At 30.4% G+C, this 27724-nt stretch overlaps 1 protein-coding gene across 1 annotated transcript; it reads right to left on the reverse strand.

Annotated features, from left to right (window-relative positions):
- Positions 1-7174: 7174 nt before the first annotated feature.
- On the reverse strand, positions 7175-9166 carry LOC133672387 (LOB domain-containing protein 4-like). The gene is made up of 2 exons (XM_062092790.1): positions 8775-9166; positions 7175-7685 (listed from the first exon to the last, which is right to left on the reverse strand). Exons 1-2 carry the CDS (start codon positions 8949-8951, stop codon positions 7422-7424), a joined length of 441 nt encoding a protein of 146 aa, XP_061948774.1. The 5' UTR covers positions 8952-9166; the 3' UTR covers positions 7175-7421.
- Positions 9167-27724: the final 18558 nt, after the last annotated feature.

The following is a 27724-nucleotide window of genomic DNA, read 5'->3' on the forward strand; positions in this document are numbered from 1 at the left end:
TGAATTTATGGAGTGTGTGATTGCAAGGAAAATTGATTTTTAACTAAATTTGGGCTTTAATTGGAAGAAATTAAAGTTCTTGGGTTAAATTAGAATTTTTTAGAGTTGATTTGGTCAAATCAGGGGCTTAATTGCATAAATATTAAAGTTTGATGGCCAATTAGAGACTTAATTGAATAAATTAAGAACCAGGGACCAAAGAGAAAAGGGTGCTGAAATCTGGGGCTTGAGTTAAAGTTCATCAGGGGTGTAATTAGAGATAAGTCATAAATTGAAGTACTAAAGCGTAATTGGCAGAAAAGTTACTATTCATCTTCTTCTCCAGCGAGGCTACCCGAGGGGCCTCCTTCCCAAGGTGTTTGACGCCTCATTTTTTCCCAAATTAAATGAAACTTGCATGGAAATGATCCCCCGACACCTGACTACACGCTAGTATAAACCGTTCGGGCTAATCGAGGCTGTAGAGGCGATGTCAAACACATTCAAAAACTATCACCCTCCATCTCAAATTACCAATATCAACTCTTCATCTCCCATCAAAAGACATGAGTCCCAAAACTTTAAAGCTAAAAGCTAAATTGAAAATTACCAAATGGTCTAAGAACAACTACCTCCATTACCGCTGCCCTTGAATGAGATGTACCAAAAGCTATTAAGCATCGGGCAGGTAGCTCCTGAACCTCTGGCACCTTTGCAGCCACCTTACCCTAACTGGTACAAGCCAGAGCTCACTCACGAATACCACACTAATGTTGTTGGGCATAGCATCCATACTCAATTAAATTTTATTGGAGGTTTAATTGAATTTATGAAGGGTTTGATTGTAAGGAAAATTGATTTTTAAGTAAATTTGGGCTTTAATTGAAAGAAATTGAAGTTCTTCGATTAAATTAGAATTTTTGAAGTTGATTTAGTCAAATCAGGGGCTTAATTGCATAAATATTGAAGTTTGATGGCTAATTATAGACTTAATTGAATAAATTAAGAACCGGGGACCAAAGAGAAGAGGGCGCTGAAATCTGGGGCTTGAGTTAAAGTTCATCAGGGGTGTAATTAGAGATAAGTCATAAATTGAAGGACTAAAGCGTAATTGGCGAAAAGTTACTATTCATCTTCTTCTCCATCGAGGCTGCCCGAGGGGCCTCCTTCCCAAGGTGTTTGACACCTCGTTTTTTCCTAAATTAAATGAAACTTGCATGGAAACGAACCCTTACACCTGACTACACGCTAGTATAAACTGTTCGGGCTGATCGAGGTTGTAGAGGTGGTGGCACCGCCTCAAAGTGGCCACCCCGACCAGCCATTTTTCCTACACAAAACTGACAGTTCATCATTGCTACTTTGAGCTAATTGTTGGGATGCTTTCGAGTCGAACCAAGGGCTGAGATTTTGCACCAGAAGAGACAAAGTGTCCCTCTTCCACCGCCTATAAATATATTTGATCTTCATGCTCTATGGGTGGACATAATTACGTCCAAAGACGGCCGAAAACCATCCTTCCTCTCTAGATTTTTCCCATTTCTGTCATCTGTCTCTTCACACTCTATCTCTCTTTGTCGTCCTAACCACCATCATCACCATCAGCTTTTCAGCCACCATCTCCACCACATGAAGCCAACACAGCCACCGATTAGCCACAACAGTTGCCAGTCCTATCCCCCTGCAGATTTTCTTCTTCTTCTTTCTTCCTGCTGCAGCCACCGTCAGCCGCCACCGCTTCAATACAACCAAAAAATATATATGTTTTAGAATGCATTTTGGCTTTAATAACCAGTTTATTCAAGTCACGAGAACTAAGCTAAAATTTCAAAAATTTCAAAAAAAGTATTTTGTTTTCTTTTAATATCTGAAATTATAAATTTATATGTAAAACATATTCTCAATATTAAAAAGGTTTTTCTTTTATAGATATTAGAACAATTAGGTTTTTACTCGATAAGATAAGGACCTCCTTGGTGAGGAGGACTTTTCTTAAACCTTAGATAGATCAACAATTTTAAAACACGACAAGATCTTAGTTTTTTATCAAACAATTAAACAATGCAGCTTACCTTAGGTAAGACGTATTTTGGGTGCTAATACATTTCCTTTATGCAATCAGTTCCCGTACCCGATCTCTGAGACCAGTTAGGATTCCTAGTGACCAAAATAATAGATGACGACTCCCTTTCTTCCTTTCCACTAATAAAAGACAAGAATTCTTTATCTCTCCATATTTGACAGATACATTGATGAAGAGGAATATTCGACGCGACGCCGGTTATTAAGCTAGTTATAGAACTATTTTACCAAAAAATTAGAAAAAAAAAAGTATATTTAACATAATAGATAATAAATCTTAGTTCAAGGATCTTTGTTTGTGGTGTCATTTTAAAATTTCTTTGATCAATTTACCCTTGTTGATCTTAGTTCAAGAATTCAAATTGATTAAATTCAAAATTTAAACCTATTTTCTAATCCTTAATTTCAATTATTTAAGGATAAGAAAGTAGTTTATGGAGTTAGCTTGAATTCTTGTTGAGTAAAATTAATCCTTGGAGACCTGGAGTACCTCTAATCAATCTAGAAATGTTTTAATTTCCTTCTAATTCATATCTTATAATATTTCAATTTAGTCTACTAAATAACAATTTCCCCTTCTATCTTTCAAACCATTGTTTGAATTATTATAATTTTTGGTATCAAAGCCTAGCAAATAATGATAGCTGGAACGAGAACGTCTCAATTATTGGAAACCATTTATAGTATGAAGTCATAATAGGAAGAGTAATAACAGAATCAATAGATGTAGTTGAGGGTGCTATATAGGCATTGATATTATGCATCCCACTCAAAATTTGGACATGCCTACCTATTTAGCAACAAGAGTCAAGTCCTTGTCAATGCAAAATGGCATTGGCTACATGAATATTAAGAAAGATGATGAATCCTATATGTGAGAATTTCGAGCTCAGCGTCCTTTCAAGGGAAGGGAGAGCTACGATATATGCTAAAGTGGGTTCAGGCCATATATAAAAATATAATTTATGACAATGATAACTTTCAGCTATCGAGTCCGAACCCAGATCAATCAGAGGATCATTTCGGCTAGATTTGTCGGTGATAATAGGCTTATCTTCCCACATTTATGCCCCACGCGCAAAGAGATTAGAAATAAGAAGCCATAATTGCCGTAGTTTTGTGCTCAGGTCCCATGGGATCACAGAGGAACTATGTACTGGTTGACCTTCTCTGCCAAGCTTTCATATTCAGAATTTGAGGCTAAGCGTTCTTGAGGTACTGTTGCAAACAAAATCGGGTCAGATCTCTATTTCAAGAACTTGGTATTTTTGAAACATCTCCTCCTTTTCTCTTTTCTGTAGTTCTGTGATAATTTATAAGTCATTTATATATCAATCAATCTATTTTTCCATGCTCATGTGAAGATTGATTCTCACTTTCTTCATAAAGAGGTTACTTAAAAGGAACTCCATCTTCAATTTATTGCATTTGATTTGATCATATTGCCTGTGTGCTCACTAAACTAACAATTAAAAATATAATAATACATTAGTTTTTTTTCAGACAATCAAACAATACAGCTTATCTTAGATAAAATATATTTAGAGTGTTAATATATTCTCCTTACTCAATCAGTGACTAGTTAGGGTTTCTAGTGATCAAAATACTAGGTGACAACTCTTATTTTCTTTTTCCACCGATAAAAAACAAGAATTTCTTGTCTCTCCATATTTGTCAAATAGATACATTTAGACTGAAGTGGAATATTCATCATAATATTGCACACGTGCGACACCTCTCATTATTTTGGTTTATGTTTCTACAAATAAAGTTGAATTATTACGGTGCCTTTCTCCATTTCATTTGCAGAGAAGTATTATTAAAACAATATGATTAAACATAATTCTAGCTAGGCTCAATCATTTCTTGTATTATTACTATTGTATTTATTATATTATGATTAGTTAGCTAAAATTAATTGTCTAATCAATATATATATACACACACACGCACGCACAAAACACATGAAATGAAATATATTGAAGAGAATACATGGCAACAACTACAAGATTATATTAAGCTTAAGCTATTCAATGCAGATAACGTTCTTTATCATGTTGTTATCTTTTCTTTATCCTCGTGGACCACTAGCAAATGCCGATCACATATCGTGCAAGAACCTGCTTTTTAAAGATGAGGTATTTTATAGTATGATATTAGTTATTTTTTTAAGTATTTTTTTTAAATATATTAAAATAATATTTATTTTATTTTTTAAAATTAAATTTTGATATCAATACATCAAAACGATCTAAAAATATTAAAAAATTTAATTCAAAGAAAAACAAATTCATAAAATGCAAGTTCAACCATGATCTCGAGCAAGCAAGAAGATTATAAACCCAAGCTGCTCGTTAATTATTTTGATAGCTTACCCTCCCTATATCCTAACATGCCTTTTCAAAGATTGAAAACAAAATCTTGATGGTGACCTATCTCTCTCGAAACTATATTTTTTAGCTTGGGGTCTATGTTTCGATGGTAAAAATAAGGCTCATGATAAGGCTCTGTGTATATATATATATATATATATGCTTTTGTAGTCATGTAGATTCTAATATCTGATCCCATATCGATGTCGCAATAATAGCATTGATGAATAACGAAGTCAATGATCAGAGAGCACTACACAAAGGTAAAAGAAGCAACTACAACGATATCATTGATGAGTGGGCAAAAATGTTCATACTAGCTAAAAGGAGTTCATGAGAGCATTTTTCTACCATTGACATGAATGTCTATTCATTATTAATTTCCACCGTCTTCATGGCTTGAGGTCTAGATGCATTCATTTGGGTTTTCCCTTCTCTATTTTATTATGATGGATATCGATCCTGATTGATAAAAAGTCATAAGTTTATGAGATCCTTGAGAAAATGTCTTGAAGAAATTTGACGATATGATGGAACATCACGATCATAGAGAGAGAGAGAGAGAGAGAGAGAGAGAGAGAGAGAGAGAGGGAGAGAGAGAGAGAGAGGGAGAAGTCCTGTTAAATTCCATTCTTAGATGACTTGTAAATTTCTATTTTTGTAAGCCATCACATATTGCATCTCTTCCTAAGAAAACCCTCCTACGGACACCCAACTATTAAAATAGCTTAATCATATTCCACACTGCTCTTGAAATCTAAAAGAAGAAGAAGAAAACTTAATTTCAGTTGATATATAAGTTGAGTTGATCCGAGTATACCTTAAAATATGTTGGAAGGATGCTCTCGTCGGAAATGTTTTTGTTTGCTTTTATAATTCATGGGCTGGAGGCTTTATTTCTGTTCAAGGTTCTGTTTCGGCGGAGACGCCTTATTGTATATGTCTTGGAGTTTGTACTACACCGGTGATGGAACCACCGACTGCTTATGGCTTTACCTCGTCAATGAAAACCAATTTTATCTTGTTCGTTAGAAAAGAAAAGAAAACCAACATATGGCTGCAAACTATTGAAACCAAGTTTGAGGGTGTTCAAGAGTGTGAAGGTATTAATTTTTAAGTATTTTTTATTTAGAAATAAATTAAAATAATATTTTTTTATTTTTTAAAAAATATTTTTAATATCGTTAAATTAAAATAATTTAAAAATATAAAAAATAACAATAATAAAATTTGGCTGCACCGCCAGCAAAACACCCCCTTGATTGTCTCCACATCTCTTAAAATCCCAACAATTGAATGGCAGGATTGGAGGCCAGCATGGAAATGGAGCCTCCTAATCTGAGGCAACAACTCTCTAAACTATTTAAATATGGCTCATTTCAATGATCCAGTTCTATACTGCGAAAGGCCCAAAGGTATAAATAGGCTTGAATACAAGGATGTTCTTACCTTTTTGGGTTTATTAATCAAAATTCTCATGATGACTCAAACACAAAGAATCAAAATGGTAGAGGGACCCAATCAAAATAAGGTTAATAATATAGGGAATTTATTATGGTAATTATTAGAATTATTCTTATATCGATTTTGATTTTAAAATCCTTTATAAAACGGTTGAAGGAGTGTTTTTGAAAACAAATTTGCAGAATTTTATTACTTTCTTTCACCTCAGTTTCAACTTAGTTTTTTTTATTTTATAAGTTTTGTTTTACTCTATTTTTTTCTCACATTCTAGAGTTTAAATTCAGTTTTTATATAAAAATATTGAGTATTATTTCTTTGAGTTAATGGACTTTCATGGACTTTATTTAGAAATACTTCTAAACAAGGTAATGTGGCTACAATCTTGGAATGCTAATTATATACATTCTGTTTACACCAAATAGGAAGCAATAAAACCTTTACTACAAAGAATTAAACTTTTATGACAACTTATATTCAACTTAATTAGACTTTAAGAGATTCAATAAGTAATTACTTTACATTATTTAATTTTAAGTTTAATGTTTTTTATGCTTATTGTGTGTTTGGTAGTAATAGTAGCGGTTTAAAGTGCTTTTTGTTTAAAAATATATCAAAAAAAATTTTAAAAAATTATTTTTGACATCAGCATATCAAAACGATCTGAAAACATAAAAAAATTAATTTTAAACAAAAAATCAAATTTTAAAGGAATACGATTTGAACCGCGTTCCCAAACAGGCTCTTAGTTTGCATATTAGGATCTTATCTATATATATTTGTAAGTTTGTATACATGTTTGGTATTGTTAGAGAATAATATAAATCATATCTTGGAACCTCACTTAACAGTTTAAGCTTTTGGGTTGAGATGGTTATTTGACATGGTATCAGAGTCTTGATAACCAAATGGTCACGAATTCGAATCTCACTATCCCTATTTATTTGAGCACAAGGTAGTGGACATGTGCAAATTTCAAGTTCAAAGGACTTTCAATTGAAAGAGTGTATTAGAAAATAATATAAATAATATCTTTGAATCTCACCTAACAGTTTAAACTTTTAAATTTAAAATGAGGTCGGTATAAACTAAACAATAATAATCACTAATCTATTTTTTATACAACAATAATTAATTCAATCGTATACCAACAAGGTTTTTTTTAAGTCTCAGATTTCAATCACAATGGATATATAACATTGCCCCACTTATAAAACTGTCAAACACCACCAAATCATGAATGAAAAAAGGATCAATAATTAATCTGGTAGTAGACATGAGGTAAAAAGACAAATGAGTGCTGTACAAGATTCAACTAGACTAGTGATAACTTATGATTATATGTTTCCAAGTATTTACAATATGGTTAATGATCATTAGCAGCAACATCCCGTGATCGGGTAGATATGTGTATAAAGATGCAAAGAGAAAAAGGACTACGATAGAGTTCTGAGAATAATGCAAGCTAGCCCATGATAGTCAATAGGTATATAGCAATAAAGGGAAGGCAGGCATGCCAGGTAAAAACTAGCATGACCACAGAGACTCTCCCAAGGTGGCCTGATCAACTGCCATGTCCATGGCTCCGGGATTGGAAGAAGAAGTGAATTGCCGCACTCTCATGTGCACTACCTCAGCTTGTGCAAGTGCCAACTGGGTTTGTAGTGAATCAATTTGTTTCTGCAAAGATGATATTGCACCAACACAACCATAAACTGGGTCACGAACCCTTGCATTTGCTTCATACACCATGGAACTTACTGCATCACTTCGTTGGTGCTCAGGTAATTCCTGCAAATATTTGCACAAATTATAAGCATAACCCATTAATTTGTAGCTAATTAATTTCCGGATAGGTCAAATTGCCAAGATTATGTTTCTACTCAAATTCTTGTGGCCATCACAGGACTGAAGGCCCTTTCCCTATCGCGTGGAGTATACACTCCCAAAGTTGAGGGTACACAACATTCCCACAAAAATTTGGGTCTCGATTGATTGATTCCTAAACAAAAAAATGTTTCTACTAATGCATCGATAGATAGACAACCCTTTTTCTTTTTGGTTAAAATGAGAATTCCAGGAACAAAAGCTTAGCCTTACTTATCCAAAAAGCTAATTACTAGCTAGTGGTCATAAAGAGGAGATTAAGCCCTTTACTTTATCCTCTAGATTTCACATATATATGCAATTAAAAAAAAAGGGTAAAAGCTAATTAATTTGTGATCCTTTATTCTCTTTTATGTACTAATTAAGGAATCAAATGGTAAACAGTTCCCTACTTTGAAATAGAATATGGAATTGGAATCCTACCTCTAGTGGGGTCTTTATCCAACTGAAACTAACCACTATAACCGAACTAAAGGAGAAAATTATGTAGGGGAGAAGACCTTTTCTACTTTTTGAATGCTTTATATTTCTCTGTGTGTGTGTGTGTGTGTGTAAACTATAGTATGGTAAATCTCTAAACACGAGGCAGATTTTGTAAAACGGGGACGGGACTTCATAAATTGCTAGGGCTTATTTTATAAATTTTGAGATTTTTGAAAATTTTCAAACTTTAGGGGGAGCAAAATCCTGAAATTTTATAACATTTGAAGTTTCATAATTAGTTTAATATAGTTTTTATATTTTATTTTCTCCCTATTTTCACTAAATTCTGGTATCATCATCCCCTTCTCGATCGTGCTTGGCCCTCCAATATTGTACCAAATAACAATATTGTTCTCCACAATTATGCTCCTTCAGCCTCTTCCAAAAGAATTAGAAGGGAAAAGAGAGAAGATTTCTAGAAAGAGTTCGAATAATATAGACATTACATAATATTTTGCTTATATATTAAAAAAGAAGGTGGAGAAAGAGATCGGGTGCATGGATTTAAACCTGTAACATTTTGTTGACATTGCTAGCACCAAAGACCTTGTGCACACTGGCAAACTTCTGAGGTTCGTCAGCTGGAAAGTAAGGAGCAAACACACAGTCTTGAGCACATCTCCTTCTAAGAAGCTTGCATGCTGCGCATGGCGAAAGTGCACCAAGTTTTCGACCACTCTCCTTCATTGTTCAAGGGGTACACAAAAGTTGTCTGACTTGTGACAACTTAATATTAATTCTTTTCTGTTATCACAAATCTACAATATTGTGGCTAAAAGCTAAAGAAAATCAAAATTAAATGGCAAGTTGGGAGATTAAGATTACTTCAAAATAGAAAATAAGTGGCAGAAGTTGGGAGGGAAAAAAAAAAACTGCAACGAGAACAAATATTTTACGAAGAATTGAAGAAGAGAGGGGAGGAGGGGGACTGGAAGGCAGAACTGGTAAGTAAATATAGAGATGAAAATGTGCAAGCAAATCTTAGAAGGGTCCCACCAAAGGAGTCACTAGATTTTGTTGGAAAAAATATCCTTATTGATGAGATCCTTAGGTCCCTTCAATATGATTTCTTGTCCTCCTCTTTATTTTTATTTTATTTCATCTATTTTTAAGTCTATAATAAGCTTGATCAAGCCCAATAATTTTCTGGTGTACGGAAAAGTTTCAGGTGATCGGACATTCATATATGCTAATCCTATTGTTTTCATTTTTCCCCTAATGTTGCCTAATTTAACAATAGAGGACAATCCTCTTCATCCTTGTTTTTTTAAGTGCGAAATTAAAGTTGTTGTTGTTGTTGTTGTTGTTGTTGTGTGTGTGTGTGTGTATTTTTTGGGCTAATGAAATTAGAGTTTGTTAAGACATCATCATGCATGTGAACTCAATTGGTTAGAACTCAATTGCTCTCTCTTTTAATTAATTATATCGAGGTTAAGATTCACAACAAAACCTATAATGATTTCATCTTTAAATTTTATTTTTTATTTAATTATATGATAAAAATATTAGCGCTTAAAAAATCAAGTATCAACCCAATGCTAGAATATTTGTTTGAAATTACATTAACCTTATAGAAAACAAACCGAAATAAATTGTGAAGTCTAATTCTTATTTTTTTATTTGAGAAATAGAAAGATGTTATTTATACTTTATAAAATAAATTAATAAATATATGAACTAAAAAAATTAAATATTAAATCATAAAGGTAATCTTCATAATAAAAATAAAAGATAAATGCACAGGTAAATGTTTTACACCGGCTGTCCTTTTTATTTTACTTTTTTATAGGAAAAATCAAAATAATCTCTTTGAAATTGCATTCAACTAAAAAAAATATCAATCACTACTTAAAAAAAGCTAATTCAATATAAACAATTAATGAAAAGAGATAAAAAGAAGAGGTCAAGTACTAATGCATGCGTCATGCCCAAGTTGCCAACCTTAATAAAAAAGCTCAAGCATGCTTCTTGTTATTTTCTCTTCTTCTTCTTTTTTTGCCTTAGGAGTGCATGACACATCATCCACTCCTTTTTAATTACGCGGGCAATAGGTTGTTTGCAGTGGTAGGTGACTTGTCGCCTACTAGGCTGCTACCTAGAATATGGGAATCACTGTGGTGATCAAGAATTCGATGGGGGGTTTTTGGCCTTAAAATCCATTTTCAACCAATTTTTATCTTAAAACACCTTGAAAACACCACAAATCACCTACAAATCCCAAAAACACCACCAAGAAAACAAAACAAAAACCAACCAAATTAAAAAAAACTAAATGGAATTTGATGTATGTTTTCATATATTTTATAGGAAAAAACACTTTAATTAAACTTTTCTTATTGAATGGAACTTATTGACACCAAGAACGGTGAGTTTTATCGCTGAAAAGTTATCGTACCATTCACCAACTTTATCTCTTATTTTTCATTTTTAGGCAACTTTCTTTCTCATATCTCAAACTCAGGGACTAAAATGTTAAGAAAATTAATTTTTAAACCTAAACTAAAATTGCAAAAATTAAAGGGACTACAAAGTAAAAAAAATGAAAGTAATAAACAGAACTTTTACTATAGAATTTGAGATTGGCCATGAGATTTCTCTTTATATTACACTTTGATCTTTTTTGTTTCAATTTTTTCTTTCTTGAAAACATTTTAAAAAATTAATCATAAAAATAGGTATAGAAAAAACTTGTAAAAAAAAACTTAAACTGATTGTGAATTTGTAAACCCTCGACCCAAATTAAATTTATAAATCGACATTAAATTGTGTAATTCTTAACAAAAAAAATTAAATTAAGAGCAAAAAATATTATGATTACAAATGAAAGTCCCTAGTAAATTAGCTTAGAAATCTTGGATGACATAAAATAATAAATCGGTACACAAAAAGTACTGATGGCGGGGTAATTGATAGAAAATAACACATAGGACAATTAAAAGTGAACTTGTTGTAATTAAGCAAAAATATCCTTCATTTATCAATGAAAGATCATCGGTCATGGAAGAGAAGAAAACTTGAAACTCTTCTGTCTTTTCTTTATTTTTCTCATGTTTCTCTCAAAATTTTAGTTTGGGGGAGTGATGCTAAGAAGTCCTACTAAGAGAACAAGACAAAATCGAAACTTTAGAGAGATAGAGAAAGGTTGGAAGTTTGTGATAAAGAGAGAGAAAGCTTAAAATTTGAAAGAGGAGGAGATTTTTGGGCCAAACTTACCTTTAATTAATTTCATTTCTTTCATGTTTTTGGTGGAGGGTAAGAAAATCCTCATTTTTAAAGATTCTAGCATTTGTGTATATTGGTAGGGAAAAAAATATTTAATTAATTCTTTGGTGTTTTGTTATGGGAAAGGTCATGATAAAAAGTAATTATGGATAAATTGAAATTAATTTTGAGAAATTAATCTCTATTGTGATTGACCATGTATAGGATATTGGGGGTTCTTGAAATTTAATAATCTTGTATAAGATTTAATGTTTTAACGATGCTAGGATTGTTTGAGATTGATTTTGGATGTTTTTATATGATTCATTAAATGTATACCTAAGATGACTTTATGTATTGAATGAAGGAAAGGTTGAAAAGTTTATAAACTTATTGTCAAGGTTGTTAAAATCGTGATTTTAACACAGCACGGAAAATGCAAAACAAACTCGGATCCTAAAATCATAAAATCGTAAGGAATTTTAAAATACATTAAAAAAAATTATACATAGTTTAACCACCTTAAAATACATGCTTCAAATAAAAATTCATACATAGTTCAAGCCTTCAAATAAAAATTCATATATAGTTCAAGCATCTTAAAATACATGGTTCAAATAAAAATTCATACATAATTTAAATAACTTTTCATTAGCTAATAATTAACAAACTTAAAACAAATAAACAAATAATCTACTGATGTGTCATGTAAACTAAAACCAACTTCATTACCTTCATCTTCCTCATTATTCCTCATGTATTCATCAATATCATTAGTATCAAGAGGATTATTAGTGTCACTACTAGTACCAACACCAATATTATGAACATTAGTGCTACTACTAGTACCAACACCAATATCATCAATTTCAATCTCCAAATCATCTTCAGTACCATGACTCTCCATTTCAGCATCATTAGGAATTTCTTCTTCATCACTTTCATCTTCATTACCATTTTATCTTCGTGTTGCACTGTCAATAGCACTAAGCAAATCAAAGTTTGAATGTTTTTCTCCCTCGGTTATCCAATCATCATTAGATGAAAGATCATCTTCTACACCAAAATCATCAGCTTGCTTTTTGACTTGGTTATCATTCAATTTCAGATTGCACATTACAAATACCAAGTCATTCATTTTTTTCTAGTGCAAACGATTTCTTCGTTTTTTATGAACCTAAATAAACAATTCAAATTTATAAGATTTTTATCAAATATTTCAACATTTAAAATAAAAAAAAAACTCACCATTTCAAATGCACTCCAATTACGCTCACATCAAGATGAAGTACAAGTCAAACTTAGAACTCGGATTGCAAACCTTTGTAACTCTGGACATTCATCCCCATAAGAATCCCACCATTGAGCTGGAGTTTTTTTATCTCTTGCTGTCTTGGCAGCATCAATGCCAAACAACCCTTTTGCATCCTTGAATGATTCAAGTTGCAAGTCAATTTTGCACCTTTCACTTGCATTAGACACCATCTTTTCTAAGCATTGATATAATCTATTTTATGTTGGCATTAACCTTAAAATTGGGATTATAATAATAATGAGGATTCAAATAATAAGCTGCTGCATGTAAGGGTCTATGGAGTTGAAGTTCTCATCTTGCATCAATAATATTCCATATAGGTATATTACTATATAAAAAAAATAATAAAAATATCATTACAATCTAGGAATATCACAATTGGAAAACATTCATATTAATAGATGATAATATTTGAAATAAAAATTAGCAAGATATATATCTTTTTTTCACAGAACCAAAATTCACTTGTATCTTTTCTTTTGCTTCGTCCATTGCTTTATTTATAAAACCCATAGGTGATTACTCATCTAAATCAACTAATTGAAGAACTTTAATTAGAGGATATGCTGCCTTAATACATATAGTGACATCATGCCAAAACCTGCTGTCTAAAACACAATTTTGAATTCGTTTCCCTTCTTCTATTCTTGCAAACCTATATGAACTCCACTGTTTGGAAGTAAACATAGTCATCAGCTGCATTTTATGATCATTCAAACATCCTAGAGTCAAATATGCAGTAGCAAACCGAGTGGCAGCAGGCCTAATCAAATCCCTTCCTTTCATAAAGTGTCTTAGCATGGAAATAAGAATGGTTCTTAAATAAATATATGAGGTGATTCTCCTCCCCTTAGCAATAGTTACTTGATGAACCTCTAACTTCTTATCAAAATCTTCTAATATCAAGTCAATATAATGGGCAGCACATGATGTCCAAAACAAACTCTTTCTTTTTTCCATCAATAATTGTCCCGCTGTCTTATAATTTGCAGCATTATCGATGACTACTTGGACAATATTTTCCTCCCCAATCCTCTCCACAATGGCATCTAACATCTTAAATACCTTATCAGCAGTCTTGAACATATTAGAAGTATCCACCGAGAACAAAAAAACTATCCCTTTAGGACTATTAACTAGAAATTTACAAATACAACGTCTTTTTTTATCTGTCCATCCATCAGACATTATTGAACAACTTGTTTTTTTTTCCATTCTAGCTTGTACTCCTCAAGTAATTTCATTGTTTGATCCACTTCTTGCTTCAAATACTTCTCTCTAATATCATGGTAGGATGAAGGCTTGAAACCTGGCCTATGCTTTGCAACCATTTCAAGTGCCTTAATAAACTCAGGGTTTTTTACACAATTAAATGGAATTGCACTAGTGTAGAAAAACCTAGCAATTTGTTAACATGCTTCTTCTCTAATATCTTTTTTTAGCAATTGATTTAGAGTTGTTTGTGTACTTCCACTCCCACTAGCTACTCTCTTTCCTTTATCCTTAGGGCTAATTTCTTTTATTTCATCATCATCATCATCATTTACACTATATTGAAGGGCCTTTCTTTTCTTTTCAGTTGCTTCTAGATTTTTCACTAAAACACCCAAAATCATCTGCTTAACATTTTCTGGTACTTGCTGACATAGCTCAACATCCTTACGAGTGCAAGCCAAATGCTGTTTGAAACGAAAAATACCTCCACTAATAATTTTTTGACAATACTTGCATAGAACTTTTCTAGAATTCTTATCAACATCTATACCATGATGCCATCCCACATTAAGCTTATTACCAAAAGCATTTTTTTATAGATGCCATAAGTTTAACAATTCAAGGATCAACTCAAATCAACTCTGTAATCAATCCAAACATTTTATGATTGTAATTAATTTTTATATTAAATATCCAATTATCAAAAAACTAATATTGAATTCAGAAACATTTTAGATATTAAACATCCAGCTATCAAAAAAGAATTACCATAATACTGAATTCAAAAACTAATTAAAATCAGTAACCAAAACACTGAATCCAAAACACAGAATGAAAGAATATAACATTATAACTCATTACTTATGTTTTTCTCCAAATGATTTATTTGTTGTTTGTAGTGTTTTCCTCTCTGTCCCGTAAGCTCTAAAAAATAAACAAGTAAACTATTTTCAAAATCAGAACCCAGTTTTCTGTCAAACCATTCTGTCAAAGTGTTTTCCTCTCTAGTTATCTACTGTGAACAAAAACACTACAAACAAATGCACAGACTTGTTTCTGCCATCTATATAACATTCAAAATCAAAACATTTTTTGTTATCGAAAGTTCGAAACACTGTTATCACTTATCAAAACAAATGCACAGACTTGTTTAACAGAGTTTGTTATCAAAACAAATTCATAGACAAATTTAACAAAACAAAACACTGCTAAACAACAGTCAAACGTACTCAACTCAAGCATTCACAAACAGTTAGCAAACACTATTGTCAAAAAATTCACAGACTTGTTTTCGAAACTTAAACCATCAAATTCACAGACTTGTTTATTGTTATCGAAACCTAGCCCATCAAAAAATAAAAATTCAAACAGTTGTGTAAATTGTAAAATTCATAATTCTTTGCAAATTCACCGTTATTGGGATTCGGTGAGAGACCCATGAAACAGGGGGCATAGACATGTCTGCAATTTTACAAATAAATTACTCTAGAATCTAAATCATGATGTTATTTGCAGAAGGTGAAAAAAGATAAATAGAATAACTTACGATGGCTGGTGGAGACTGGATCACTGGAGAGTCGCTGCTGTTGTTGTCTGAAATCTGAATCTCATGGTGGCTGGTGAGAAAGAGGGTTGTTGGTGGTGGACCGGTGGTTGATTGTTGGAACTTAGATGACTGAGAGAAGGAGAATAAGGATGAAGAAAGTTGTTGTTGACTTTGGGATTTTGATTTTTTTCTTTTGCTATGTTGTTCGATGAAGAAAGATGAAGATTGAAGAGTGTTAAATTGTTAATTATTTGCTTTTATTCTGTGACTGTGTGTAGTGTGTAAACGTGTAGTTGTGTATTGTGTAATAGCCAATAGGCCAATACACGCTTGACACCTGGAGCTAGAGGGAATAGTGGCGCCCAATTGTTATTTTCTGTTGAACACGTAAAATCAGGTGTGAAATCGCGTTTTTACGCGATTTCACCCGATTTTAACGATTTTACCCGATTTTACCTATTTCCAAGTTTTATGAACGATTTAGCGCGTTTAGCCTATATTGACTCGTAAAATCGTACAATTTTACAAGTTGAATCATGATTTTAACAACCTTGCACCCACACATCTATTCTTGTTTATTTATTTATTTTTATTTTTTCTAAGGTGTTGAAGACATTTCATTAACTTTTTTTTAAAAAAAAAATAATAAGTGCAGACGACAAGTTGTCTACTAATTTACATTACAACCATCTAGAGGTGGCTACAAAATGGTGTTATGGTGTTTTTTTAACTCAAAATTCTATTTTTTAAAATCTATTATGATATAAAAGCACATAAGAAACATCATAGAAACTTAGTAAACTAGTCTCTCAACTCAAAAGACCCAATCTATTTTTTCAGCAAGAAAAAGGCAAAAAAAAAAACCATTACCATCAAATTCCTCTCTATGAATGGAATCATTTGACACAAAGCTTAGCTATTTTGGTTGTTGGAATCATGAAAATTGACAACTTTCTCTACCACCTCAAAATTCATGGCCTGAAAAATAAACAAAATAAACTTTTAGGCCAAAATAAACTTTTCCATGTGTTTTATAATTCAGTCATCTGTCTTTTAATTTGGTATTTTTTTTACGATAATTTCAAATGTAATTTCATCTAATTCTGCTGGAAAAAGAATTTAATTAAAAGAAAAAAATAGTTTATTTTTTTAAAAACAAATTCAAGAGTTTCACTATTTATATAATATAATATGAATAGTGAAGCACCATTTGATTCAACCTACGTTAACTTGACTAACACGCAACTTGGGATATGAAATCGAGACAACCTGCTGAAATAAAAGTGAAAAAATAATCATAAAGCTTAATGCCTATTAACTTAATCTCAAATGATGAAACTAAAAAAAATCAATTTTATAAAAGTAATGTCAAAGAAAAACACCTAATTCAACCCGGGTTAACTTGACTACCCCGCCACTCGATATATGAGATCAAAATAAAAAAGTAGAATTAAAAAAAAGACCTGGCAAAAAAGGCTGAATTTAAATAAAAAAAACATTGAAAAAAAACTTTGAGTTAACTCAAGTTAATTGGACTAACCCTCACCCGAGATAACCCTACAAAAAAAAAAGAAAAAATAAAAAAGATTAAGGGCCAATAATTTAATGTCAAATGATAAAATTGAAAAAAAAATTTCATAAAAAAATTCTAGTCAACTAGGGTTAACTTGACTAAACCGTTACTAGTTATATAAATAAAAAAGAAAGTGAAATATATAACGAAGCTTAAGCCCCAATAAACTAATGTCGAATGATAAATTTTAAAATAAATAATTTTTAGTAAAAGATTGAATTTGAATCAGGTTTGGGTTATGAGATCAGAATTATACTATAGAAAGGTTGACTTGTAAAAAAATCACGAAGTATCATTAATACAGACAATTTCACCTCTAAATACAAGCTTTGATAGTTGAATTAATAAGGACAAAAGCATTATTACACTATTCCAATGAGCTTTTAGGATTTTTTTTTAATGTCTAATAGACCTTGCTAGTAGAGACAACCAAGTATTTATAGTAGACATTGCATTATTTTCTGCTTTTGTGAATGCATCATTTTTTCTTATGCTTAAAGACATCATGTAGAGACAACCAAGTATTTAAGGGAAGGTATATTATGTTGAGGGGGGACTAGCACAATTTATATAGATTATGGACTCTATTGTAGTTATCCCTAATTTTTTTTAAAAAAATAATGAGTATGTATCGTAAGACTTTTTAAAAAAACAAAACTCAATGATTTGGGTTATAGCCCCGACTAATCAAATAAGCTGAATTTATTTTATTTATATGACAAAAAAGGCAACGATAGTAAATGAAAAGAAATGACTAGGATAACATGGGAAAAAAAACCCTTTTTTCAAGAAAAAAAAATTATATTGTTCAATTTTTAGCCAATAAAATATGGAATGATAAAATTAGATAAAAAAGGGATAAAAACAAATCGGAGCAAGTCAACTCAAGTTAGCATGATAGATGTATCTGGGTGATAAAGGGCGAGTAAGCCTAGGTTAACCCGCCAAACTCGTGTCCTAAATCATGAGATCGGGATAATCCGATAGAAATAAAAATCACAGAAAACCACAAAAAATAAAATAAAGACTAATATTGAACGATGAAATTAAAAAAAAAGCCAAAAAAAGAATGTTAACACTTGTTAACTTTTCAAACTGTAAACCAGATCATTAAACCAAAAACACTATACATAAACAAACTTAATAAATCAAATGATGAATAATGAAATTGAAGAAAAAATCATATAAAAGGATTCTAAATAAAAAAAAATTAACAATTAAAAGAATGTGGATAAAATCAAAAGAAAAAATAAATTAGAGGACAACTATAATTTTTTTTTTTATTTGAATGTGAAATTGAAAAGGAAAATAACTTTAACAAAAGGATAAGAAAATAAAAAAGAATGAGGATCAAATTATAAAACTTAATATACCATAAATTTGAATTGAAAGATGAAATTTAAACCAATAAAACTATTACAAAAGGACCAAGGAAAAAAATGAAATAAAAAATAATGACCAAATTAACAAATATATAATATATGACAAATTGAAATTGAATGATAAATTGAAAAAAAAAATAAAACTTTTACAAAGGGTCAAGAACAAAAAATAAAAATCAAAAGAATAACATCTAAATTTAAAATACCAACAACAAAGAGTACCAAGCTGTTTTTTTCAAGGGAGGAGAGAGGGAAAAAAACAAGAAAGACCCACTGGCAATAAACAGTCATACCACCGCCGACATACATTATACCAACAGGAAGAGAACGTAGTTACGCTTCTAATGATATAATGGAAAGGCCTTTTAGTCATTGAGATATGCCACACTCATCGCTTAAAGTGTGCGGGCGCCTCCCATGCAAGTGCCAATAATTTTTTTTCAATAATAATAAGTCATTCTTAAAGATCAAATTGCTCTCAATTAACCTGATAATAACAAAAAACTAATTAGAGTTAAAAGATTAAAAGGCTCTTGGATGCATGATTTATTTATTTATTATTTAAAGGGTAAAGTTATCATTTTTGTATTTAAAAAATAAAAAGACAAGAATACTCTTGGGTTGAGGCTTTAAATTTTTTTACTGAGAGGGTAATTAAGTTATTTTATTGTGCTTGAAAAATTAGTAAAGGCATTTATACTATCCTCGATCAATCCTATAATGACTAATTAATCATGTGAAAAGACTTAAATGCCCCCAACACAAAAGCATTTAATGTTTTTGGAAGGTTAAAATGATAATTACACCTTTAGAGATGAATTGAAAGATTTGTTTATTGCCACAGTAAATTTTTTTCTGCGTTTTAAAAGTATTTTCAAAAAAATTTTAATTTTTTTTTATTGTTTTATTAACTTCAAATTAATATGTTTTTAGTGTTTTCAAATCATTTTGATGTACCGATGTTAAAAATAATTTTTTAAAAATAAAAAAAATTATTACTATATATTTTAACATAAAAAATTATTTAAAATGCAACCGCAATTATAGTTCCAAACGATAATAGCTTTTCTAATTCTAATTTTATTCTACTCCTCCCACATCTTCCCTTCTCCTCCAATAATTGGTTGTGAAAGCTGTATCATTAGGAATATTCTGTTGTTCTGTTGCAAAATATTTTAATATTTTTCGTAAGTGATGTATTAATACTAAATATATTAATACTAAATTGCAAATGATAAGATGTGCGTGACAAGAAAAGAATCAAATATAAAAAGGCTTTAACTAGCGTGTTAATGATAAAAATAGTTAGTCTACTATATTATTTATAAACATCGATAAAATTATGTTAAACGCTTGAGACTTGAGAGAATAATCTACTATATCATATAGTTTTGACACATGAAAAATAATTTAATTTAAAAGAAATGAATATATATATATATATATATATATATATATATATATATATATATATATATATGGAATGTTGATGGGGGGAAAATAAAATGAATGGAATGGAACAAAACATCAACGCAAGTCCAAATCGTGCTATTAGTTCTTTCTTCGACAACCCCATCGTGGGGCAAGCTTGTCAATGTCGATGTATTGTCATGGTTTGGTAGCTTGAAGGTAGCTTCATTAACGTAATTAATTAAGCTCTGCTAATTATCTTGATTATTCTGTGATGCAGGCAGAGTGCACGTGCATGCATGTCGACATATTATAAATGCTCAATTTTCAATTAAATTTTGTAAGAACTTAATAGCAAGTTGGAGATATATTTATTTCGGAGGTAATCATTGATATCTTATTACAAAAATTAAAATAAATCATTGGCATCTTAATAACTCACAATGATGATAAATAAGCTCGCTCTGGCTATTATCTTAGAGCTTCACAATTTCCTAAAGAACAAGTCATATGATATAAAAAAAATTATGCTAACAGGGAATGGTGAAATTCACAGTATAAATTTTTTTCACTATAGAATAATAAAATTATGATTTTTCCTTCCATGAGAAAAAACATTCGACTTGGTTGACGGGGATAATATGATTCTTTTATTTATTTTTAAACGGTTAAAATACAAAATTATCTTTAAAGTAAAAAAAGACCACACTTACCAACTAGAGGCATTTTCACCTTTTAAATTTTAAATTCACAATGAATTTATTAGACTGTCCTTCAAGTACAAAAAGTTTTAACTTTGATACAAACTTATTTTTTAAATTTCATTCTTTTTTTCATGTCATCGATTGGCATGTAGTTTGGCGCTAATAACTCTTTTTCTTTTTCATATTCTTTTCTCTCTTCTTGGTTTTTATGCTTAGAAATCTTCAAACTAGCCTCTTAATTTATTTATTTATTTAGATTTAGTTCTTATTCTTTTTATTTATAAAGTTTTGTTCTTAGTTTTTTTTGTAAAGTTTTGATTTTTTTTTTAATTTTATACTTGAATCCAAATTTGCAATGTTTTTTTTATCCTCATTCTTCTGATTTTTTATATTAACCTTTTTGTACAATTTATATTGGTTTTCAATTTCATACCTCAATTCAAATTTATGGTACATTATTTTTTTTTCAATTCAATCTTTATTCTTTTGATTTTTTCTTTATGATTTGGTTTTTTTTTTTGGTGTCACCCTCGATTTAAAATTTTTAGTTTCACTCTAATTTATTTTTATTTTTATTTATATCCTTATTCTTCTAATTTTTATTTTTAAATATTTTATATAATAGATTTTTTTTCAATTTCATCATTTAATGTTTGATTTGCTAAGGATTGAGTTTCTTGATTTTTCCATGTATTTTTTGTTCTAATAACTCGGGTCACGAATTTGAAGCGTTAATGCAGACCAATATTTTTTTATTTTGACTTATTTTCTTTTCAATTTCATTGTTCGATATTATTTTTTAAATGGTTTCATGGTTTTCTTTGGTTTCTTTTAAATCGGGTTATCTTATTCTCATGACTTGAGCTATGAGTTTTGTAAGTTAACTGGAGTTAGCTCGCCCCTTATTATTAGGTTACATGTCTATCATGATATCTCAGGATAACTCATGGTGGGGTTTTTTTGTCCCTTTTTATCCAATTTTGTTCTATGAGAGATTTTTTATTTAAACTTTGGTTTATTTAATATCATTCCCTATTTTTTTAATCATCTAATTAAAATAAAATCAACTTATTAGACCTGATCAATGCTATAACCTGAGTTGTTGATATTTCTTTCTTTTTTTTAAATATGTTTGCTACAGTAAACATTGTTTTTTATAAGAGAAAAATATGGACCTGCGGTATAACACAGGTGCACGTCTAGTATATAATATATATGATCCTCCAATTCTTAAGTTGAAAAGATTAAGGGAGGAAACAAGATATAAATGCTTGTGTGTGTGGTGTTGAAGAATAAAGGCGGGTAGTAAATGCAATAAGAGAGAATATACATATGTTTTCCATTTTTGAGTTGTTTCTTACCAAGCATCTTTATAATATATTTATATTAGAAAAATGCAGTTATGCATGTGCGCTCATTATATAGCACTTTCAACACATAAATTATCTTTAGATATAGAAAAATAATGGCGCTCAATATATATAGTCATTGACTCAAGTAATACTCATGAAACACCAAGGTTTCGTGTGTAGCTTACTTAGTCACAATTAGTAGCCATTGAGAAATTCATGGTATATACTTTGCGCATTGTAAGCCTTAATTTAGCTTATAAGAGGCATATTAAATGAGCAATGATGGACCTTTTAAGACCGGTTTAGATAGATAACCTGTCTTTATACATAATAGCTAGAACCTTTCTTTATGGTGTCTCCTTCTAATATTACAATGAGGGTCAATCAGAAAAGACTCGATATTCGTTTCTAAAAATAAAAGACTTGTTGACATAATTTTTATTTTTCTTTAAAAAATAAATATTTACATACTCATGCATATGCAAAAAGGCAACAACACAGTTTTATAAATGATACTAAAATTTTTTTTATGTCATTAAAAATAAAAGTAAAATAAAATAAATAGAAAATGCATGACTAACTATTATATGTTAAAACATAAAATAATAGTTTCATGAAATAGACCTAATGCTATTGTGAAGGTGGTAAAAATAAAATAAATACATTAGTAAAAAGTCATCGATTTCCAAAAATAAATTGTTTCATACACCTATACACGTAAAAACATGACAACATAGTTTTATAAAATGAATATAATGCTATTTAAAATCCAATAAAATTAAAACAAAATAAATAAATAAAATACATAAGTAAAAAATTGATAATTTCTAAAAATGAATTGTTTCACACACATGCATATGTAAAAATACGACTTAGTTTTAAGAAATGGCCATAACGCTATTTAAAAGTCATTAAAAAATCCAAATAAAATAAAAAAATGCATGGGTGGAAAGTGCTAATTTTGAAAATGGTTATTCAAATGCTCAATATCAACATAAATATTCTCAAAAATTTATATTTTCTAACCCGGTAGATAAAAAAAATTGATATGGATCAACATTTAAAATACATCATCTTGCTAAATTATTTTATCATTAGTATCTTTAATAATTTAACAAAACATTGCTTTGCTAATGAAATATAATGATGTCATATAACTAACAAAATATTTACTGATTTGTTTTTGGTTGTGTGAATTAATAAATTTAAGACGGTTCTATACACACACATTTTATATTTTGATAAAAGAGTGAATGTTAATCGGATAAATTAATAATTAATAAATTCACAAGAGGTGGTTAAGTCGTATTAATCAAGAAAAGACGGATTAATGGGGCTGATATTAGCAACACACCATACCCGTAATTGTCTTTTTCGTTTCTGGTTACCGCTGCCACGACCCACCTATCAATTCTGCTGTCATCATTGTCTCTTTCCCGCCACTCCTTCATTGTAGCTGACATTAAGTTTGAATTAGGTGACCAGCAGAATTCGTTTCTGTGTTCCAATTTCGGATTCGAAAATAAAAAGTGAGAGTTTCTTTTTCTTTTTTATATATAAGTATATCAAATTAAATGAAAATAACTTGTTTGAAATCGGATTTTTTTTATTTAAAAAAATGGATCCAAATATTGTCATAATTAAGTGCTGAGATATATAGGATGCCAGCATAAAGTTCATTGAAGCTAGAAAAAGAGGATGAAGGGTGATAAATTAATTGACAATGACCTGACAAATAATTCCAAATCCTATGAGAAGAAAGCACTGGTAAATCACCCACACAATATGGCGGGTATGTTGCAATCTCTCAAAAACCATTCCATTTTTTTTTCTTATGTGAAAAGTTACAATACAATCTCATAGTCTAAATTTTGATTTTTTTTTCAAATATTAAAAAAAAGAAAGAAAGAGAGAGAGCATGTTTTCAATGCATTGCCGTCATTTGCATGTTCTTTTGTAGTTTTCCATTATTTTTCTCCTGTAGACATCCTTTCAAAAAATCAAATAAGAAAATATATATTTTTGACGCATCCATGTTCATTTTTTATTTCTTAATAACTTTTTTTATTGAATCAATGTTAACGTTGTTTTTTTAAATGTAAAAAAATGACAAAATTAAAAAAATCAAAATAAAGAGTAAAATGCATAAGTGGACTAAAAGTGCGAAGCAAAAAAATTAGAGACCAAAAGAAAAACAAGTTGCTTGGGAACCAAGCAGTTGGATGAAAAATAACAAAACTTTTAGACTATAAGTAGTAGACGAATCTTACAATAAAAAAGGAGCCCGCCATTATATAACCCTAACCACTATTGTGCTAGAAAAAAAAAGAAGAAGAGAGAGCAGAAGGAAAATTAAAATAAAAATATAATTAAAAAGGAGAAGAAGAACCCATGAGTGACAAGCCTCTCAACTTTCTTTGATGCGATCAAAACTATATCATAGAATCCATTATAAGTTCTAGTTGAGTGTCAATTACAAGGTCAAGAGCAAAGAAACTCAAAGCTACATTCAATGAGCATATTTAGAGTATTTGGACTAAAGTGAATTTCATGTAGGCTACATGTTCAATAAGTGATGATCAAACATTAGTTATTTTAATCTATATATAAGAGGGGCCTAATCCATCTATTTACGAGCTAATTAATTTCGGTAACTAGAAGATTATTTTTTCCAATGCATGATTTTATGCTAGCTAACAAACATAATTTTTAGTCCAACTATTGGATCGGACTAAAATTTTATATGAAGGTTTCAGAGGCCTTGTTTTATATGCGCTTAAACTTTCATAGCAATTGGACATTAGAAAAGCCTTGTGATAAAGTCCTTAAGCTGCTATGCAAGATTTGTATTAGTTTCCTAGTTGATTTAAAATTATTTTTTTCTATTTTATTTAAAACTCTTTTATTACTTTTTATCCTTGTTTAGGAAGTTTTCGCCTAGAATAAATAGAGTTATTTAGCTTATAATTATTTTTTTACAGACTTTGATTTCAGAATAATCTATTATGTGTGTGAGAGAAAATTCTTTTATTTTGGTTCTTCATTGAACTTCTATGACTTATCAAAGAATTAATCAAGCTTCATGACGTCTTTCATAATTATCATTCACATCTTTTCATAGGCGTTAGGTAGGGGTTCGGTTTCTGTAATTTTTATGTCTCAATATAGATTATCATTATGTTAAGCTCAATGACAAGCCTTGATTTAGCTTTATTGGGAAAGGTCTATTTGACCTTGGGTTTCTGGATCTTTATATTCACAAGGTTTGCATTTCTTTTACTTATTATTATAAAAGACCCAAACCCACTAAAAAAACATCATCACCAATCTCTTTTTTGTTTCTCTCCCTTATATTAGCACCACCACTTAGTTAGTCGATTAACCAACACCAAGATAGTCCTTTCTCAACCCCTCTCAACCATTGGTCAGCTTCCTTACTAGCTACTAGTCACTAGCATTATCGATGACAGCATTACTAACACCAACAAACATAACCATTAACCCACTATGGAGAGGGAGAAACCGAAAGCCTTCTCCAAACATGGAGTCCCTTCTTTCCTCAACACTAACACCACTAATGTTGAGCTTTCCCGCACCAACCATACTGACTCAACCATTATCTAGACATATGACGAGCACCACAATAAAGGTAGGTGGTGTCAAGCACCTGTAGAGAGAGAGAATTGATAGAAAGGAGAGGAGGCCAAAACTTTAATGGAGTAGATCTCCTTCTACATACATTCATTTGTTGCACCATCAATAGGGAAGTGAGGAAAAGGTAGAGGCCCACTCGATCTACTTGGTGGTATGACTCAATAATGATGGGTGCATGAACCATACATGTGTTAGCACTATTCTTGTGATTCTAACAGCTTTTTCACCCAATTTCAACAACTTAGGTCGATTATCACAACGCTGAAAAGTTAGTTCCAAACCTTAAATGATTTTTCATATGATTTCTAACATGATTGTAAAGATTTATGATATTTGAAATATTTTTTCTTGGATATGTGTTTTTGTTGCAATATTGGAATTTTTATGGGTTTGATTGCAAATTTATGAAATATTTGAAGTGTTGTGGGTTTACACTTGTTGAATGACAACCTTGGGGGTATGATGTCACCAAGAAATTTATTTTTGAGGTGAAATACATATGGAAATCAATACACTGCGATGAGGTTGGGAGGATGGGGTTGTATAGGTTTTATTCGAGGTGTAATGTTTTGGTCTTGTTGTGAATTATTAATGTGTGTTGATGTTTCTTTGCGATTTGTGAAATTTGTATGTGACACTTTATTTTTATTATGAGTCTTATTTTCTGGAATGGCCTATTTTGCATATGAATGTGTTTTGTTCAAAAAAAAAATTAAGTTAAAAGTATTTTACATATGAATGAGTTTAATTTCTTAATAATTTTTATGCGTTGTGACATATTATTTCTTTTGTTGTGAGAGGACATGGACTAGGTCAACCTGACCCCATATAGGCCCAATGAGTATGAGCAATAATATTTTAAAAATGAAACACCGATGTGATTGTTAAATATAGCGACACATTCTCGGGCAAATGAATTCATAGAGGTCATTGTCCAAACCAAGTTTGAAACATTTTTACCACTAAATCCCACTACTCAGTAGATCAACCTATAATGATTACTACTTAGACACTTTAAGACTAGGATATAAGACTCTCATTCAACAAAAATTACAAGTGAACCCTGATATTATAGGATAAATAAATTTAAACAAAGCATTATCTATGAACCACCATCGTATAATCCAAATGTTTAACATCCTCTCTCTTCTTTCCTAGGTTTCTAAGGTTGATATTAGCCCTCTTAATTATTCACTGATGTGACTTGATCAACTATTAATAGTCACATGTTGTGATAAGACATAAAAATGTCAATTGACCAAAATTAGGATGAAAAACTGAACCATATCATACAATGGTTAGGTTTAACCTTTGACCCAGAGTTTAACTCACAATAGTAAATCTATTATCTCCCTATAAATAGACTACCAGTAGATTAAGTATAATAAACTGTTAGGAATATAAGACAAGATTAGCAATATAGCTTACCTTGGGTAATACATTTTCAGGTGATAATATCTTTTTTTTTTTGTATAACTAGTTCCTTACCTTAGATCTCTAAAAATTAGTTAAGGTTTCTAGCGAATATAATATTAGATGGTGACTCCCCTTTTTATTTTTACCCTATGTACACTTTTTTGTTTTTATGGGCTCGTCGCGACGTCGAGTGTGACACACAACATGATCAATATTTCAAGGTTTTGTTTCTGATTAATAATGTATCGATAAAGTATATTTTTTCTTATAAATCTAGAGATATTTATTATTGATGAAATTATTATCTTAGCTTATATATGACACATATATTTAACAAAATAAATATTCTTCACATATAATAATCTTAAATTAAATTACACCTTTTCAATACACACACATAATTCATTTACACTTAAAAAGCATGTTAATTAATTATTCTACAAATATTTGTAATAATCACTCAAAAAGAGAAAAGTATTAATATTCAAACAAATAAAATATATTGACATAAATGTTATGTAATGAGAAATTTGGATCAAAATGACTTATGTTACAGTTTGTAGTAATTTTAAAACATCGAGAGATTTTTCTAAGCAATAATAGTCGCACATTTCCTTCGTTACTACATGGAAAGAATCTTGGATTTTCTTGTCTTACTAATCCTTCTAATCATTCCTCATAATGTAAATATG

This window comes from Populus nigra, chromosome 14 (genome assembly GCF_951802175.1).
Source record: "Populus nigra chromosome 14, ddPopNigr1.1, whole genome shotgun sequence".
Taxonomy (NCBI): domain Eukaryota; kingdom Viridiplantae; phylum Streptophyta; class Magnoliopsida; order Malpighiales; family Salicaceae; genus Populus; species Populus nigra.